Source organism: Simochromis diagramma, unplaced genomic scaffold (genome assembly GCF_900408965.1).
Source record: "Simochromis diagramma unplaced genomic scaffold, fSimDia1.1 OVJJ01000802.1, whole genome shotgun sequence".
Lineage (NCBI taxonomy): Eukaryota > Metazoa > Chordata > Actinopteri > Cichliformes > Cichlidae > Simochromis > Simochromis diagramma.
Window position 1 is genome coordinate 21,845,767 of NW_024387492.1, and position 18,484 is coordinate 21,864,250.

General features: G+C 41.0%; 2 protein-coding genes across 4 annotated transcripts; one reads left to right on the forward strand and one right to left on the reverse strand.

Moving 5' to 3' along the window:
* Positions 1-334: 334 nt before the first annotated feature.
* On the forward strand, positions 335-8,854 carry LOC120725516 (Fc receptor-like protein 5). 2 transcript variants are annotated; one of them, XM_040018505.1, is made up of 6 exons: positions 335-865; positions 936-971; positions 5,641-5,904; positions 5,984-6,229; positions 6,809-6,949; positions 7,539-8,854. In XM_040018505.1, exons 1-6 carry the CDS (start codon positions 835-837, stop codon positions 7,619-7,621), a joined length of 801 nt encoding a protein of 266 aa, XP_039874439.1. In that variant the 5' UTR covers positions 335-834; the 3' UTR covers positions 7,622-8,854. The 2 variants fall into 2 exon arrangements, with proteins under 2 accessions (XP_039874439.1, XP_039874438.1); XM_040018504.1 differs by having other exon boundaries at positions 337-865; positions 6,665-6,949; positions 7,539-8,851.
* Positions 8,855-10,649: 1,795 nt separating this feature from the next.
* Positions 10,650-14,986, reverse strand: LOC120725353. 2 transcript variants are annotated; one of them, XM_040018197.1, is made up of 5 exons: positions 14,854-14,986; positions 13,914-14,038; positions 13,672-13,733; positions 12,909-13,247; positions 10,650-12,811 (listed from the first exon to the last, which is right to left on the reverse strand). In XM_040018197.1, the coding sequence occupies exons 2-5, from the start codon at positions 13,970-13,972 to the stop codon at positions 12,615-12,617; spliced, it is 657 nt and encodes a 218-aa protein (XP_039874131.1). In that variant the 5' UTR covers positions 13,973-14,038; positions 14,854-14,986; the 3' UTR covers positions 10,650-12,614. The 2 variants fall into 2 exon arrangements, with proteins under 2 accessions (XP_039874131.1, XP_039874133.1); XM_040018199.1 differs by lacking the exon at positions 14,854-14,986 and adding an exon at positions 14,657-14,839.
* Positions 14,987-18,484: the final 3,498 nt, after the last annotated feature.

Below are 18,484 nucleotides of genomic sequence, written 5' to 3' on the forward strand. Positions count from 1 at the left end.
TCAAATATCTGTAATTTTACTGATCAGTAAATCAGTCAATCTTTATTGACAGACTTTGCATCCATAGTGAAAAAACAACAACACCCCCAAAACAAAACAAAAAAACAACACAACATGTAAGACTGCACTTAAAATGAAGAGTGATAAGTCTGTGTGTTTGGCAGTTTTTGACCAGCAGGTGGCGAGGGAGGTCTGTGTGCACATAAAGCCTGAGGATTAAACTCTTTTGCAATCAAATTGGCTGAAAGACTTCATGAAGCTTCATTTAGCTGTCACTAGCTCGAGCTGGTCCTTAAATACTGGATGCCTGATGAGTAAACAGGTGTGACAGGTTAAGTGGGAACCTGAGGACTCCACCCAGTGGGTGGGTCTGGACAGGACCTGCCCAACATTTTCAGAAACAGCAGGTGAAGAGAACACAAAAACAGACAACATCCTTAACCAGCCGGGGCCCATGAGACACTGTTTTACAGCTATAGCTGTCATACTTTCTGCGCTTTGGATCTTTACTATTGTCTGAGCCAAAACTCCCACCTTGTCTTTATTACTGACTGCCATTCAAGAAACCCCAAACAGAGGCCAATACTGAAAAATATAAATCAATGACTGAAAACAGCAAAACACAAAAACCACGAGAGAGCTGATGGTTAACTTAAGGTTGTGGTCCAATCAAATCTCTTAATACGTAATTTTTCTGCTTCTATGGAATGGAAAAGGGTCTTTCGTTGTATTCAGACAAAGAAACCACAAAGGGAGGGGACGCGAGTTTCATTTTACTGTAAACTGAGTGAAGTGTCATTATTAAGTCTCAGTCAAATATGACCAATTGAAAGAATGAAGGGTGCATCTGTCCTGTGGCTGCTGTGTAAGTACACCACATATTCTTTTGTCAGATTATTGTGAAACTTAAACTAACTGAGTGTTATTCTATTTAGGGTTGATCTCCCTGCTGTGTGGCTCAACAAATCAAGGTTAGTTCACTTTGTTTTATTCTACCAGGAAACCCCACTTTATACGATTACATGTTTAAATACAACATGGTGTACCAAAAACAAACTAATGTTTTAAGATATGCTTTCACTTACCAGAACATATAATTTCACAGGCCTCCGTAGTTTTCCCATGAATTATTTCCATGTAGCTCATAACTGAGCTGAGACAGAAAAAGGTACAGAGATAAGCTAAAGGTTTAAGTATCAAGGTTAATACAATAAAAATAAAATAAAAGGTAATTTCTGGTGGCAGTTTCAGTGGTGATTCAGAGACATAAATATAGATATGCATCTAAATCTGGATTTTAAATGAAGGCTTCATAACAAAGATGTAGTCAAATGCATAAAAGTTGCTTCAACAAGGTACTCTTGGTTTATATGCTCTCTGTGAGTATGACTCTTGTTTTGATAACTACAGTTCACAGATACAACCAATCATTAATTAATGGTTAAAAAGCGTAAGGCTATATGCTCGCTGAATGTGCATGCATGATTATGTCTTTTTTTAAATCGTGGTTTACTGCTCATCCATACTATATGGTGAAGTGACTGATTCACAGGAAACCAAAGACAAAGAAGCCTAAATGCAGTCATGTCCAGTTGTCTTTGTACAAACTAGTTTACATTTTAGGAATTCAAAGTGACGAAGGATTTTTTCCCCTCACACCCTTTCAAAGGCCTATTTAAGGGGTTAAGACTTGGTTTTAGGGGTAACAGGTTTGGCAAAGTATTAATAAGAGTAAATGTCCTCACAAATATAGCCAAACATACATGCCTGTGTGTGTATTGTATAACACTTCATGTATACACAGCAGGCAGCAGCTGTCGTGGAGGAAGCAGCGGTAACAGAGGAACCTTTCGTCCAAATAACCTCAAACTCAAAATGGAACTTGCTCACGTCCACAAAATACCCCGACAGTTTTGTAGTGAATCTGATGAAGGGTTGTTGAGCTGAGCAAGGAAAAGATGCAATTAGAGACAGATTTCTCAAATCATTAGATGATATCCAGCTAAAAGGAAGTATTTAAAAAAAGCTTCAGCAATTTTGCCCAACGTAATAATAAAAAATACCTGATGGAAAATTGATTGATTGTTTCCTGTGAAATCCAGTGGTGTTGATACTGAAGTTTTGTATTTACACATAAAAGTACTGTCTCCATGTCATTTTGAGGCTGAGCTGCTGGGAGGGGGGGGGGGGGGGGGGCAGTGGTGTGCATTGAATGCTTTGCTGTGGCCAAGAAACCCTCTTAAATGCATGCACAAGATAGCAGTCACCACAGTTCAGGTTGGTTAGCTCCTCACTGTTGATATGACCCGAGTTTATAATACACAACCTCGTGAATGTTGAAAAAAAAAAGAGTCACACTCGTCAGCTTCAGACTTCGACTGCAAACTTAAACTTATAGCTACTGTTCGGTCGGTGGGTTGTGGTTGGAGACCCAGCTTTCATCAGCAGTGATTAGTCTTGACAAAAAAGGTCACATTAGATGTGAACGTGGGTCATTCAGTAGTAAAATAACTAAAGCTCTGCAACATTTTACCTTTTATACTATGAATATTTTCTAGTTAAGAGGGCTCTGAAATTCTGCCTCATTTTATTTTTTTCCAGCATTTCAGAGCCTTCTTAACAATGTCTGCATAAACGGACTGGCAGACTGACTCCATAACAACAAGAAAAGAGAATTCACATAACCTTTTTCGACCTGCAGAAAGAAAGGTGACCACCATTGCACCTTCTGCAACAACTGTTGCTCACTTACCCACAACATCCTGTTCAGCTTGATGACAGACACTGTTTCCTGATTTTGCAGCATTTAGATAAGTAAACTGGGCATCTCTCATCTCAGAAAACATCCTGTGTAGATGGTGTGCTCTGCGCCTTGAATCTTGACCTAACCTGCTGCTCACCATGACCACAAACTATATATAAATTTTCCATTCCAAATAAAAAGTGAACATATTTAGACTTGACAATTGAGTGATAAATGAATGCTAGCATGCTTGGTTAGAAACCTGCATTCACAAACTGGATACACTGCAAAGACACTTATGTTTTAATTGATACTAAGTAACATACCAATCCAATTCCTACAACTTCAGTTATTAAAACTGAAAAACAACGGTCTGCACCACACAGGAGGCTCGATAACATAATTTAAATGCTTCAAATAGAGCCAGCAGCTCAATCATGCTTCAGAGGTTCAGTTGAGTGACTTTGATTAACTGAGGTAAAGCTGTACAGACTTTGGCATCTATAGCAGCCGATATCACCATCCAACTATCAGTCTAACGTGCCACACCTGGCCAATCCTCAACAAAATCCAAGTGGATTAGTTAAATAAAAGAATTTATGTTATGAAAACAAGGGAAACTACCCAAAAAAACCCAAACATTGTTTTGTAGCAGGCTGTTAACATTTTTTTTCTGCTCTTGCTCTTGACGAAGGCGGTCGCACTTTTCTCCTCTCCTCCTCCTCCTCTCCCTTAGCTTCCCTGCTTAGCCTCTTATGTCCTTGTCTAGTCTCGTGTTTTTTGTATTACTTTTCCCTGGAACACTCTCTCACAGTCTGTTCTCTAAAACCTAAAAGAGGAATTATGGATTGGATCAACTGGTCCCTGAATGCAATTGACACCCCTCTCTCAACGAGAAGTTTGAGCTTGGGTGAGCCTGAGTGCTGAAGATATCTACCTATTCGGAATCATGGTAACAGGGTTCTGGCGGATTGGAGCTGGCTTGGCCCTGACTTATCGAAGAATTAAGAAAGCGGAACCGGCTGATCAAACCCCCACAAGGCTGCCCGCTGGGATTGGAACGATGGGAGAGGTGTGAGTTTCTCAAAATGGGCTCATTGAGTGCAGCACGGATAAGATCTTGGAGAAGCTACGGCTGCTGTGAATACTCAGAATAAGATCTCTGACTGCAGACTGGATACATCTCGGAAGGGCTAGCTCGGAATAACATCTCTGGGCGCAAATTGGATGACATCTCGGGGGAGGCACACTGCCGTGAGTTCTCAGAATCGGCTCCTTGAGTACATGAAATGACAACATCACAGAACGCAAGTATGGCGAAGCTCGCGGCTCTCCAACGGGAGATTGAGAGACCAGTGTTGGACTGTAGAACTGCTTTGAAATTCATATGAGCTGTTCGCACTAAAGTAAAAAGCGCCATCACTTCATGCGGATACCCCTTTGGCGCCAGCTGCGGTCTCAAGGCTGGAGCTGAACAACAACACCCTGATAACGACTGTGTTTAGACTGTTCCTTCCCATTCCATGCAAGGCCACCTGGGTTGGCTGGAAGACTGTTTACTTAGCCTAGCAGAGAGAAGGACACTGTCTCAGCTGAACTCTGGACACGCACACACATACATATACACTGATATGCACACACTCATCCCCCTCCCTTTCCAAACGCCTTCGACGCTTATTCCCTTCCGATGCTGCACCCTTTACCCACCCCTGTTGCTTCTCATGTGTTTCTTTGGTGTATTAAAAGTTTTTTCATGTGCTATGTGCAGAGGTGTTTTTTTTCTGTTCTCAAACTGATCTCCCTGTTGGAGCTCAGTCTCGGGGGAGTTTTTTTTTTTTCTCCTTATCTTTCCTCATGTGGTGCATTTTCCATTGTTATACCTCTCTGACCTGTCTTCCCCATGTGATGTTTTGTGTAATGTATGCATAGTCGGAGGGTAAGATGGCGCCGCCATTGCGTGCAATAGGTCAGCAGCCTTACCTTTATTAGTCCCTTGTGGGACTAATAAAGGTATATCAATTCAATTCAATTCAATTAACATGTTTATTTCTGCTCTAAAGTTGAACATTTTAACATGTGACTGGCCCACTTTTGGAGCCAGTCTCAGGTGGACATTAAAGGAACTGCAGCATTTGGCGGTTTCATTTCTCCGTTCTGAAGGATTCCACTTCACTGACATTCCATTTGGTGTGGATTTCTTTTTTAACCTTTAGCAACAATCACTCTGCACTATGAATCTTCTGCAATTAACTGCAATCACCCGAGTCACAAAGACTATAAAATGCCCCACAATGTCCTCAGGTTTCAACTGTGAATCTAAGGGCTGCACTACTCTATGACAAACCTATTATTCATTATAGCTTTACTACATCTTTTGGTAATCATTCTGACAACTTCAGATCTCAAATTCAAAGATAATTGGCATACTTCCTCCAGGAGATATTTGAAGAGACTGATGGGTATCCTTAATGAAGATTATAAACTGATGTCCTCAGGAAAAGCTACAGGTTACCAAATTATTAGTTAAATAGGCACAAAATATCTTAAGTGCTTTTATCAATCAAACTGACAGATGAAATTGTGAATGAGTGTTTGTATGTTTTATCTCATATGATGAGATTCCAAGACCCAGGGGATACAAGAAATTCCAGTCTAACCTAATGTAATCTAATCCTGAATAACTGTGGTTGCATGGAGTTTAACCATACCCTAGATAAACCTGGATAAATGGGAGTGATCCCAAACACCTACTGCCCTTAAAAACCACCTTCCATACTTAAATGTTGGTGTTTGTGGATGGTTCTGTGTGCATTAATTGTTTCACTGTAATTCTCAGAGACAATCTGATGGCTGCCTCAGGGTTTTGTAAATGTGCATAATCCATATCTTCCCCACAGCTCGTCTGACTGTGAGCCCCAGCAGCTCTCAGCTGTTTGAAGGTGACTTTTTGTCTCTGAGCTGTGAGGCTGAGGACTGCCCTGCTGGATGGACTGTGAGGAGGAACACGCCCAAACGACAAAGGAGTCGGTGTGGAGATGGGTGGGGAAAACAAGTCGATTCGATTTGTACCATCACCTACATCTTCAGAAGGGACAGTGGTGTTTACTGGTGTGAGTGCGGAGAGGGAATAAGCAGTAACACCGTCAACATCACTGTGACTGGTAAGAAGATTGTGTGTAGTTAGTGTTGGTGAAGCTGTGTGTCAGTGGATGAAATGCTGTAGTTTGTGTCTTTGTGGAGGTGGCCCAGTGATCCTGCAGAGTCCTGTGCTTCCTGTGATGGAGGGAGACAGCATCACGCTGCTCTGTAAATCAAAGCCCCCACATTCAAACCTCTCAGCTGTTTTCTATAAAGATGGCTCCGTCATCAGGACTGAGTCGACAGGTCACATGACCATTCCTCATGTTTCCCTGTCTGATGAAGGCCTCTACAAATGTCACATCAGTCAACATGGGGAGTCTCCACCCAGCTGGATCACTGTCACAGGTAATTTTCAGTATGATCAACATTTATTTCATCCATAGATGGACATAGATAGCATGAGGTCACCCATTAGTCAGTGAAGTCCCAATATGAGACCTCAGGTTTTTTTAGCTATCACCACTTCGGTGTTTTCAAACCTGCAGGTCGGATCCAACCAAAGACTTTAATTGGCTAAAGACTTCTTATGTGTTCTGTTTAACCTGAAACTACCCAATAAAGTAATCAGGAAGGTGCTTAGTGAGGTCGCAGAGTGAGGAAGCTGAGTTTCCCATAGACCTCTACACCATCCAAAGGTTTTTTTTCCTACCACAGGAGTTGCCCCCTGGTGGCCAATCGATAGCGTCACTTTTCAGACGAGATCTGAAAGTTGCATCCATCTAAGATTACCATCTTAGATTTCATCCATGAATCACCTGAACAGTGCCATTCTCTTTACAGGTAAACCTACAACTACATCCCCGCCTTCCACATTATCCCCACCCTCTACATCAACCCTGTCTTCTGCCTCAACTTTGCTTTCTGTCACAACCCCAATGACCACACCGATCCAATCCACTGCCATGGCGTCTCCTTCTGCCACAGCTCTGCCTACTGATTCAGCTCCACCAGCTGTCTCCATTCACCGACCACTTGTCTTGAGAGTGGTCTGCCACCTGGTGGTGTTCTGTCCATATGTCATCACAACTGTCCTAATGGCGTCTTTATATCGACAAAGACCCACAGGTAACTTTCACTGTCAGATGATCAATCTATTAAAGGGGATCTGTTGTGTTTTTGTTTATTTTCTGTCATAATTGTATGCATGCAGCTACGGTGGTGGACTTTGCCATATATAAAGACTATTAGAGGCCTGAAACGGCCAAAGTTAGAACAATTAATCAAGAGAGGACACAAACACAGAACAGAGAAGACCTGTTAAAAAAAATCCAAAATCTAAATCTTTATTTAAAAATTGTAGGCAGTTTGGCACAGATAGGCAGTCTGCATAGTATATAGTATAAAGGAAACAAGCATGGGATCATACATGGAAACACTGAAACTAGCTAACACACTGGGAATGTCGGGAGAGCCTCGAAATCCGAGATACTGTAAGAACAAAGACAATCTGATCTATCAATCAATTCTCAGGTGTAAGTAAGACAAATTGAGCACAGGTGAAGCTGTGTTGATTACTTTGAAGTGTAAATCATGCAAAGCAACTTTAGAAGGGCCTTAGAAGAAAAATACAGATGTGGAAATAGGTCCCCTTAAATTCTGATTGTTTTTCTCACTTATTATTACCTCATTATGACTGAACTCTTTGTCTCCATAGCAACAGTGCCACACCCCCACCCTGAGCAGAAACTGACAGAGGACTTTGACATCATGGAGGTCACCATCGAGCATCATTTCTAAACTGCACAGAACAGAGAAATATTTTTGTCATGTAAAAGTAATAAATATTAGATTAAATAGATCTGATATTTTATGGCAGCACAAAGTCATGTATAACGTTGGAAAGTGCAGTTTTTTGACTGCATATTCATATCTACAAGCCCAGTTTATTACCAAAGACTGCTGCCAGTGATTGTACAAATGAGAGAAACAAACATTTAAAAACACTCTATGTGAGACTATAAAAGATTACTCTTACTGATGTTTTTATCTGATGGTGGGTGCACCAGTTTTTGAGAAGTATCTGTCCATCTGTGGTGAGAATTCTACTTTAGAAAACAAGGGTGGATTGCTTGGTCCCTCTTCTTTGCACCAGGATCCTTTTCCTCATGTCCTGAACATCTGGGCTCAGGGTATAAATAAATCCTCATTTGTCTCCATCAGTGTATGAAGAACATGCACCTGTCATTTGCTCTTTCCTGTTAAACAAAAACCAAAACACATAATAAAACAAATGATCAGAGACTTAGAACCTGTGTCAGAGGTGACAGACTTCTATAGGAGCAAAAGTCATTTAGCAGCCAATGTAGTCTCCCCCTAGTGGCCTTTAAACAGAATGTAGGTTTAAGGAAAACATTTTTGAACAGATTGAAAGATCATGACTACGTCAGGAAATGCCATGAGTGCCATGAAGCACTAAAGGAACCACTGAAGCACCTTTCCTCAGTCTGTTGACACTCTGAACAGCTCTTATTGTTGCTGCCAGTCACATAGATCAGGGTCGTGCTGCTCAGTGAGCATTTAAACAGCTTCTCCTGTTGAACATTTCCACCTTCTGTGCTGTTTTGATTTCCTAATGAAAAAATGGCTGAATTAAGCTCCAGGGAAAAATGTTTCACATGTATGAAGCACTTTTCTTCTGTTACAAGCTGCTACAAATTTATATATTACAATAAGTCATCTTTTTTCAGTTGAATTAAACTAGCTTTTTTGTGGCTCAAAATTGGCTGAGGGACTGAATTTTTGCCCTTCGATGAACAAAAAAATACTCTGAAACTGTTGAACCTGCCATGAAGAAAACTTGTTAAAAGCACACTCCTGTGCTTCCTTACGGCAGGTAAGAAAAAAATGTGACTTTAACCAAACCTATAATTGTGTGCTAGCAAAAATAAATACATACAAAATGTCCTTAACATTTTTTAAATCAAACTGATCCATTTTATCATTAGGCTGGTACAGTGGGGCAAAAAAGTATTTAGTCAGCCACCGATTGTGCAAGTTCCCCCACCTAAAATGATGACAGAGGTCAGTAATTTGCACCAGAGGTACACTTCAACTGTGAGAGACAGAATGTGAAAAAAAAAAATCCATGAATCCACATGGTAGGATTTGTAAAGAATTTATTCGTAAATCAGGGTGGAAAATAAGTATTTGGTCAATAACAAAAATACAACTCAATACTTTGTAACATAACCTTTGTTGGCAATAACAGAGGTCAAACGTTTACTATAGGTCTTTACCAGGTTTGCACACACAGTAGCTGGTATTTTGGCCCATTCCTCCATGCAGATCTTCTCGAGAGCAGTGATGTTTTGGGGCTGTCGCCGAGCAACACGGACTTTCAACTCCCGCCACAGATTTTCTATGGGGTTGAGGTCTGGAGACTGGCTAGGCCACTCCAGGACTTTCAAATGCTTCTTACGGAGCCACTCCTTTGTTGCCCGGGCGGTGTGTTTTGGATCATTGTCATGTTAGAAGACCCAGCCTCGTTTCATCTTCAAAGTTCTCACTGATGGAAGGAGGTTTTGGCTCAAAATCTCACGATACATGGCCCCATTCATTCTGTCCTTAACACGGATCAGTCGTCCTGTCCCCTTGGCAGAAAAACAGCCCCATAGCATGATGTTTCCACCCCCATGCTTCACAGTAGGTATGGTGTTCTTGGGATGCAACTCAGTATTCTTCTTCCTCCAAACACGACGAGTTGAGTTTATACCAAAAAGTTCTACTTTGGTTTCATCTGACCACATGACATTCTCCCAATCCTCTGCTGTATCATCCATGTGCTCTCTGGCAAACTTCAGACGGGCCTGGACATGCACTGGCTTCAGCAGCGGAACACGTCTGGCACTGCGGGATTTGGTTCCCTGCCGTTGTAGTGTGTTACTGATGGTGACCTTTGTTACTTTGGTCCCAGCTCTCTGCAGGTCATTCACCAGGTCCCCCCGTGTGGTTCTGGGATCTTTGCTCACCGTTCTCATGATCATTTTGACCCCACGGGATGAGATCTTGCGTGAAGCCCCAGATCGAGGGAGATTATCAGTGGTCTTGTATGTCTTCCATTTTCTGATGATTGCTCCCACAGTTGATTTTTTTCACACCAAGCTGCTTGCCTATTGTAGATTCACTCTTCCCAGTCTGGTGCAGGTCTACAATACTTTTCCTGGTGTCTTTCGAAAGCTCTTTGGTCTTGGCCATGGCGGAGTTTGGAGTCTGACTGTTTGAGGCTGTGGACAGGTGTCTTTTATACAGATGATGAGTTCAAACAGGTGCCATTCATACAGGTAACGAGTGGGGGACAGAAAAACTTCTTACAGAAGACGTTACAGGTCTGTGAGAGCCAGAGATTTTCCTTGTTTGAGGTGACCAAATACTTATTTTCCACCCTAATTTACGAATAAATTCTTTACAAATCCTACCATGTGAATTCATGGATTTTTTTTTCACATTCTGTCTCTCACAGTTGAAGTGTACCTCTGGTGCAAATTACTGACCTCTGTCATCATTTTAAGTGGGGGAACTTGCACAATCGGTGGCTGACTAAATACTTTTTTGCCCCACTGTATATATGTGTATCGTCACACCTATCTTCCATTTGACAGTCCTCATATACTCAATTAAAAACTAAAACAGACATTGAAACTAACAAAAGCTAAACATTTAAAGAGGAAACAAAAATGTAAACTAATAAAAAAAAATAAAACGCAAATTCTGCTCTACATTATCTTTATGTGAACCATAAAGACTCAACAAGAGCGGCACACTCAAGTGAAAGAATAAATAGATCTTTATTGGTCTCAGGGTCATGATTGTACAGAGCATGTGCAGAACATACAAAAGAAACGATGGCACTTGGGATGTTCCATTGTAAAATTAAAAAAAAAAAAAAAAGCACAGTTCATAGCAATATACAGACTCACAAAGTAAGACCAAATATTCAAAGTTTGTTTCAAGGCTTTAGTGGTCATCATGTCATATCATCACAGTAAAAAGTATGGATGCTTTGCCCTTTGTAAAATACTAAACCCAAACTTTTTTGGACCAAGGAAATAAAAACAAAAACAATGTTAAATAGTGTAACATAGGAAAGCACATTGAAAGACATGAAACTGTCGCTATAAATATAATGATAGGGCCACTTATCATTACCCTTTTGTTAGAGATACCAAGGAAATTTCATTAACCAGGTAAAAATGTGATCATGTACCTGAAAACATCCATTTCAACAGTTAAAGAGCAGTTATTATTGCTACAAAAATGTATACTCTGTATGTGCCTAATGCATTTCTTGGGGAGTCAAAAAACATACAGTATGGTCCCATAAATTCACTGTAATCAGGCCATGAAGCAGAAAACGACAGAAGATAAAAACGTAAGGCATGAATCACCTTTCTTTCCTTTAGTGATAAGCAGCTGGTAGCCAATGTCCCACAGCCCTCTGACTATGATCCTTCACATTCAACTTTCAACATTTGATAAAGTATCTAATAAAGTGCCCTAATGCTTAATGGGCACATTGTCTACCATACAGTATCACATAATACATAACCACATCTGGAATGCTACTCAAAGTTAAAGACTTCTATTATTCAGTATAATGCAGTGCTTTAGTGAAAATACAATAATGCTTAAATACTTGAACAGCTTGGGGTCGACTGGCGATTTACTTTGTGAACTCTGTAAACATCTCCCAGACGAGTTCATGCTGTCAGTCACCTTTTTCTAGTCTTATGAGATAAACATGATGCTCAGTTTCTAAACCATGATCCCCATGAGAGTCATAAGGGAGATGAAGCAGGGTAATACCTTAAGCGTGTGGGTACCCTGTAAGTAAACTCAGTTTTTCAGAGAGATCCATCCCTCATTGTCATGTCCAGTTCGAAAACATCAAGACAGTGTCAGTAAAAATCCCTCATAATTTAAATTTTACTAAACAATTTACGGGACTTTTTCCTCTTAGCACCAGAACACTGTTGTTTTTGGCAGCTAGAGCAACCTAAAGACAAAACGGATCTGCAAACATGAAAACATTTTACTGGCAGAAAGTAACTTCAATAAAAACATGTTTCTCTTTTCAGGAAAGTTGTGCTTGGATGTAAAACACACAAAATTCTGTCGGGAAAATGTAGGAACTTTTTTCATTTAGGAGTTTTAAAAGCACCTTTATACTAAAAACCAAATAAATAAATAAGAAAAAGTTTCAGTGCATTATAATAAATACTTTTGCATAAGGTTTACACATTTAGTGTATGACTTGTTAAGGTTCATGTTGTGAAGTAAAGCTTTGAAAGAAACTTAATTTGGACTCGTTCCAAATTTGGTGCATGAACTTGTTGTGCGCCATAATGTTTGCTCTGTTGACTTCGTTATGAAATATAAATTCTTTCGGTAATTTTTTTTTTTAACCAAAGTTAAAGTTTCATTCTCGATGGGCTCCACAGCGCTCTTAATGGTAAACAGTGCAAAGAAATCTCTAAAAAATCCCAGCCAATCTATCACGTGACATATATACGGCCAGCATTAGAAAACACATGACAAAGGCACAAATCAAAGTGGTTCCGAGCCGAACCACAATCTGAATTTGCTTAATGTAGGTTAAACGATAAATTGATCCGAGCTTCTATTATTCTACTCTAATTAACTTCTCTGTGCTTTTTACTACAAGCCACACCTCAGCTTTTAACTGTCATTTTAAGTTTTAGATGTTTGGAATAAATTTGAGGGTCTTTCTAATTTAGACATGCTGAGATGTTGATGTCATTTCATAGTGGGGGGAAGCTGAGGATCCAATGTTAGTTTGGCACCTAATATAGATTAAGAGAATACCATCCACCAGAATGATCCCTGCAATAACTGACAGTGACACAATGAGACCAAGACGGTTTCTTCCTGTAGCTGCGCCACTGCTGACTCCATTCCTGCTTCCTTCATCTGTCGAGGAAAAAAAATGCATTGGTGTGAATTGTCAGGAGTCAGGGAGGTGAAAACTCTTTTAAAGTGTCATCATTTGACATGAGCACAAACTCACCTGACTGACTGACATTCAGGTTTACGATGCTGAGGATTTCAGAGTCCATCCCTGGTCTTCTCTGGAAGGCTATACACTCGTATGTTCCAATGTCAGCAGTCGTCATGTTCATCAGTATCATTGAGAAATCCCCATTCTGCATGTGGGTATTGGTCAGGTTTACCCGGCCCGTATAAGACGGATCCTGGTCGTCTGGATCAAGTTGGTCATCACGATAGTGCAGCACGTATTCTTTCAGGTCACGTCTGGACCACTGCATGGCGAGGACTACCATATTTCCAGGAGCATTACATGGCAGAATGACCTGCTGGCCAAGTGAACATATGATGTTTTTGCAGTCTGAAGGACAAAAGAAACAAGACAGAGGTTTAAGAATAAAAATATACATCAGAAATGCATGTACTAAACAAGAAGCACTCCAAGAGCGCAAACCTCCACCAAGGGAGCTCACTGTCTAGCCAGTATTTACTTTTAAGGGAATACTATCATATTTTTTTCATATATTTAAGTTGTTTTCTGAGTGCAGTTGTTTGCAGTGCAGTAAAAGTTGATTTTCTAAATCGATACATATAATATCCCACAGCCATAGCAGGGAATGAGCAAGAGAAGAAGAGAGGTGTGAGGAATACGAGGGTGAAGGAAGAAATGACTTTATAACCTATTAATACAGTCAGTTATAACTAGGCTTGTTCTCAGTTATAGCAATCTAATGTAACCGAGGATTTAACAGTAGTTTACAAACTTTTTAGCAAAACCTACTTACCCACAGCGTCAACTATTGAAGTAAGCACCAAAGAAAGCCATATGCAGATTTGAAGACACATCCTGAAGAAACAATAAAGACAGAGGGATACATCCTTTGAATCACAAAGTGTTTCCTGGGTAAAGTTATTTGCTAGAAAAGCTGGTTTATTCTGCCTCAAAAGAACTTTCAAACTAACAGTTTTGAAAACTTTCAGACATATGACAACTCTAATACTAAGTCTATCACAATAAATAACTTACTTCGAGAGGTTTTTGCACGATCTTTGTGGTGACAGGATTGAACCGGCTGTGAAAATCATCTTCTTCCTCTTGAGTGGTTATTGGCAGCTGAGGTGTGGAAATGGAGCATGGGCACAAGTGTCAGACTGCAGGAAATAAGAGAAAAAACGGTTTCATGTAAAATAATACAAATACCGGTTCAGAAACAATGAAAAATCAGAGTGTCTTCCAAATGACTAAAACAGCTGATTTGTCCGTTTCCTATTTTTTTTGGCAGTAGTACAATGTTAAAACTCTTTCTTCTTGGCTACCTGCCTGGTTTGTAATTTGAGACTCAGATGTTATACCCGTTAACACTATAGGGAGGGAAGCAGGAAGTTTAAATGATGGACCTTACATTACTCTGTGCTTTATGCCAGCTCATCCCAAACTCATTAAATTTGATAGATCTGGCAAGTACAGTCTGCTGTGATGCCGAGTGAATATCCATAATGCCAAAATCAGCGAGCAACACATCACAAAAGGACCATCAAGAAAACGCTCAGCATCTGTGCAACAGTTCCTACTATAATGACACCGATGAGTCACATCAAGTGATTTAGCAGTGATTACTCCCAGTACAGTCTTGTATACGATACGAGCTCTGTGCAGCAAACTCTCCGGTGCTCTTCAACACAAACACTGCGTCACACAGCGAGCAGAGCCACTGCCACCACAGATATGCGGCGTGTACTTAGCATTTACACAGCACACAATGAGCGCACGTTTTCTTTGTACAATTACGGAAATCGACACCGTTGAATATAAGTCGGCATCTTGGCTGGCTTCAGACGATCAGGTCAGACGAGCTAACGTGTCACTGTACTACTGTACGGTCATTTGCTGTTACCGGTTACACAAATACTACCCAAATGCAGGAAGCTAAAGCTAGCAGACTCAGCAACTGGTTCATGGAACTTACTCAGAAGTGCATATCCGAGAAGAAAGTCCTTCAATAAATACAGGAAGAAACCCGCCACACAGACCACTTCCAATCCGAATGATGACACCCTGGACTCAGGTTGCTTCACCCCCTTCGGACAGAAAACCATAGGGGCGTGCTGATTGGTCGGTTGAGTACGAGCCCTGTTTTTGCTCGTACCCTCATTGGCTCGTACTCAACTCAAGCGGTGTTTCACGAAGTTTCTGTGTTTTTATCCTTAAATTCCAATATCTTTCCTTATGTTGGCAGAAATCACCGGTTTTCCGAGAATATTTATGACTCAGCATTATTGTACGGACCTTGTATTCTGCTTATAATCAGTCAAGTCATTTTTAGAAACTGTCATGTTATATTTGTTGCAATTTCTGACTCTTTCTCTGTCAGTGACAGTTTTTACCTGGATAAATGCCAAAACTTGTTGCAGCTTGTACCTTTTTAAGGTAATGTACTTTCTGTCTGTTATGAACCAAATAGGGCCAGGCAATGACATGAGTGAGGCACTCGCCGTCACTTACATGAACAAACTCAGGTGCAGTACACACACTGTCTAGTTGGGTGCTTACCTATCAGCTGCAGCACCTGTGTGTCCTACCCCGAGACAAATGATTTCTTCTACTCCACTCCCACCCACTCCTCCCACAACCAACATGTTTTTCAATGTTGTATAGATGCTTTCCTGTATCACTGATGTCTCAGTACTCCTGCCATGATCTGTAGGTTTAAGTTCAGCTTTGCCTAATGGTATCTGTAAATTAAATGACTGTAATTTCACCTAATGTTTTGGTAATATGTACAAATCCTCATTTCCTTCTACACTTACATATGCAGGAACCCCAAAATCCAACATTTACACCCCCATTTCACAATCTTTGCGAACTTTGATATATTTCCTATATAATATCTAATCTATGTGATTTACCAAATCTAAGACCCATCAGTGCTTATAAACTACCAGATGACTTCTGCTGCTTCTTCTATGTGTCCAGAGAATGCATGGCAAACACCCAAGGAGGGACTGTCGGACAACACTGTAAGCCTAGATGTTCACTCTTTATATATGAAACAACACCCAGCAATGAATGGAATTTGCATGCATTCACATTCATTTACTCTGTTGGAGCTCCAGCCACTAGAAAGCAGATCAGTCTGTAGGCTAATTATCAGCAATAATATCACTCAATAAAAAGAGAAGTTCACTTTGATCTGTTGACAAACTGCAGCGATTTCCTTTGTCTACTTTATGAAGCTACAGGACAGAATCAGTGGAGGGGTGGCGATTCGGGCACCTTGCAGTCACTGAGATGACCATGAACATCTCTGCACACCAAAGTATTCTACAGTCAAATCTGAGGCCATGTGCATGACAGCTAGAGTTTGACCAAAACGGGTCAGGAAACAGGACAATGATCCGAAGCACAGCAGCAAATCTCCATAAGAAGAGCTTAAAGAGAATCAAAGTGCTGCAGCGATCCAGTCAAAGTCCAGACCTCAACCCGACTGAAAAGTGGGTCCACCATGTGCCATGCTACAGGTTTCTTCAATGTGTTACGTTCTTAGTCTAGGCGTGTATTGAACGCAACAACAAATTGGCCCCACTCACGCACCACCCAAGAAAGAACACAAACAGTGGTATCTTTTAAAGCGCTAAGAAGCCATTTATTTGCTTCAGCAGTGAGCAGTGCCAAAAATAACAAACAAAAGTCCCTAATGGTCCCTACACTTTCCTACACAAAATGAAAACCAACCAAAAGACAATTCACTTACCTAACTTTCTAAACGAAAAACAGGAGAAAACTTAATCAACAAAAATGGTTTGTCACGCCTACTAGGCTGCTGCAGTGAACAATATATACAAGGTGAACAAAATACACAATTGCTACTTTACAAATCTCCTGATTGGTTTTGCCTGCTCTGTCGCCGTTGCCGTGTGCACGGTCGGCCTCCGGAACTGTCTTGGTCCTTGTGTTGTCGACCCCCGTGTCGACCCCCTGAACTTTTCTCGGACTCTTGTTGAGCTCTGGTTTGGTTTTGTTTTTGATCTGTTGTCCTGTGTTCTTGGACTGTTTTCTTGTGTTTTTGGTTTACTCTGGACTCTTGTGCTCCTTGTTTTTTGTTTTGGACGCTCCTTCCTGGACCCCCTCCGCCCACCCTGGTCTGGTGCTCGGTTTTGTTCTGGGTTTTTGTTTAGAGCTGTCGGGAGCCAGCCCTTGGAGGGGGGGGGGTACTGTCACGGTTCTGGGTCAGTTTCGAACCAGTATTTTGAGTTTTGATTGTTAGTTTATTTTTGAATGATTGTTGTGGTTTTGGGTGCTATGATGATTATTATTAGAGTTCCATGTTTCTGTTTATTTGTGTTCTCATGTTTTGTGTGGGTTTAGTTCCATGTGTCATTTTCTGTCTGTCTCTCAGTGTCGAGTCTGCGTCTTTGTGTGGTGTTTTTGTTTCCTGTTTTATTGTGAAGGTCTGCGTCTCGTGTGTGTGTGTGTTCAGTTTTACCTCTGTCTCGTCTTGTTGATTACTCCCAGCTGTGTTCCCCACCTGTGTGTAATCTCCCTGTGTTCTCTGTGTGTATTTAAGTCGCGTCTTCTGTCATTGTAGTTGGTCCGTCTATGTATCCACTATGTTTCATCTGTGTGTTCCCTGCTGTCACCATCTTGTACCGTCGTCCACCTTGCTTCATGTTTGAGTTTCGGTTCGTATTCAGTAGTTTAGTTGTCTCCAGTATAGTTTAGTGTGATCTCTGTTTCCGTTTTTCCACTGGTGCATTGTGTTCAATAAACCACCTTCACTCCTCCACTACTGCCTGCAATTGGATCCTCATTTATTATTTTTATACGGCTCATCTCACTCGCCGTGACAGCGGCAGGCAGGATTGGACCCAAGTGCAGACTCTTAGACAGGACTTTAACACAAAAACTCAGGTTTATTGCTCAAACAAAACAAAGAATAGAACACAGCTGGTATGAGGGAGAACGTGACACCGGACAGAGGGAAACAGAGGGCTTAAATGCACAATACAAAGACGAGGGAACAGAAAACACATGAGGAACACAGCTGAGATGAATTAGACACAGAGAGACCAGGGAAGCAAAACTAAACACACTGAACAAGAAAAGCAAGACTTTCACAATAAAACAGGAAACAAAAGAATGCAGGACTGACACATGAGCTTGGCAGAGGAATGGAGGAAAGGCAGACGGGAGAGGTAGTGAGGGACCAGGGGAGAGAGAGGGGACGAGACATGGCAGGCTGGGGAAACATGGATAAACGTGATAGGTGGGGGGAACATAGAATGTCACACAGGGAAGTGAACATGGGCACAGAAGAGGGAACCAAGACATGAGGACTCACACAAACATATGAGCACCGACACACAAAGAGAAAGAGACAAAGAGGGAGCCTAAACGTACAAGAAGCAAACATAGGTTACAAAAGGGACCTTAAATAATAAAACATAATACAAACTAACACCAAAACACAGGAACGCAAAAACATTGGATCAAAATGACCCAGAACCATGACAACAGCAGCATGTGTTTTGTAAAAATATCATGGAGTAACTGAAAACAGTCAAAATCACTGTGGTTTACTGGACAGAGCTCTTTAACAT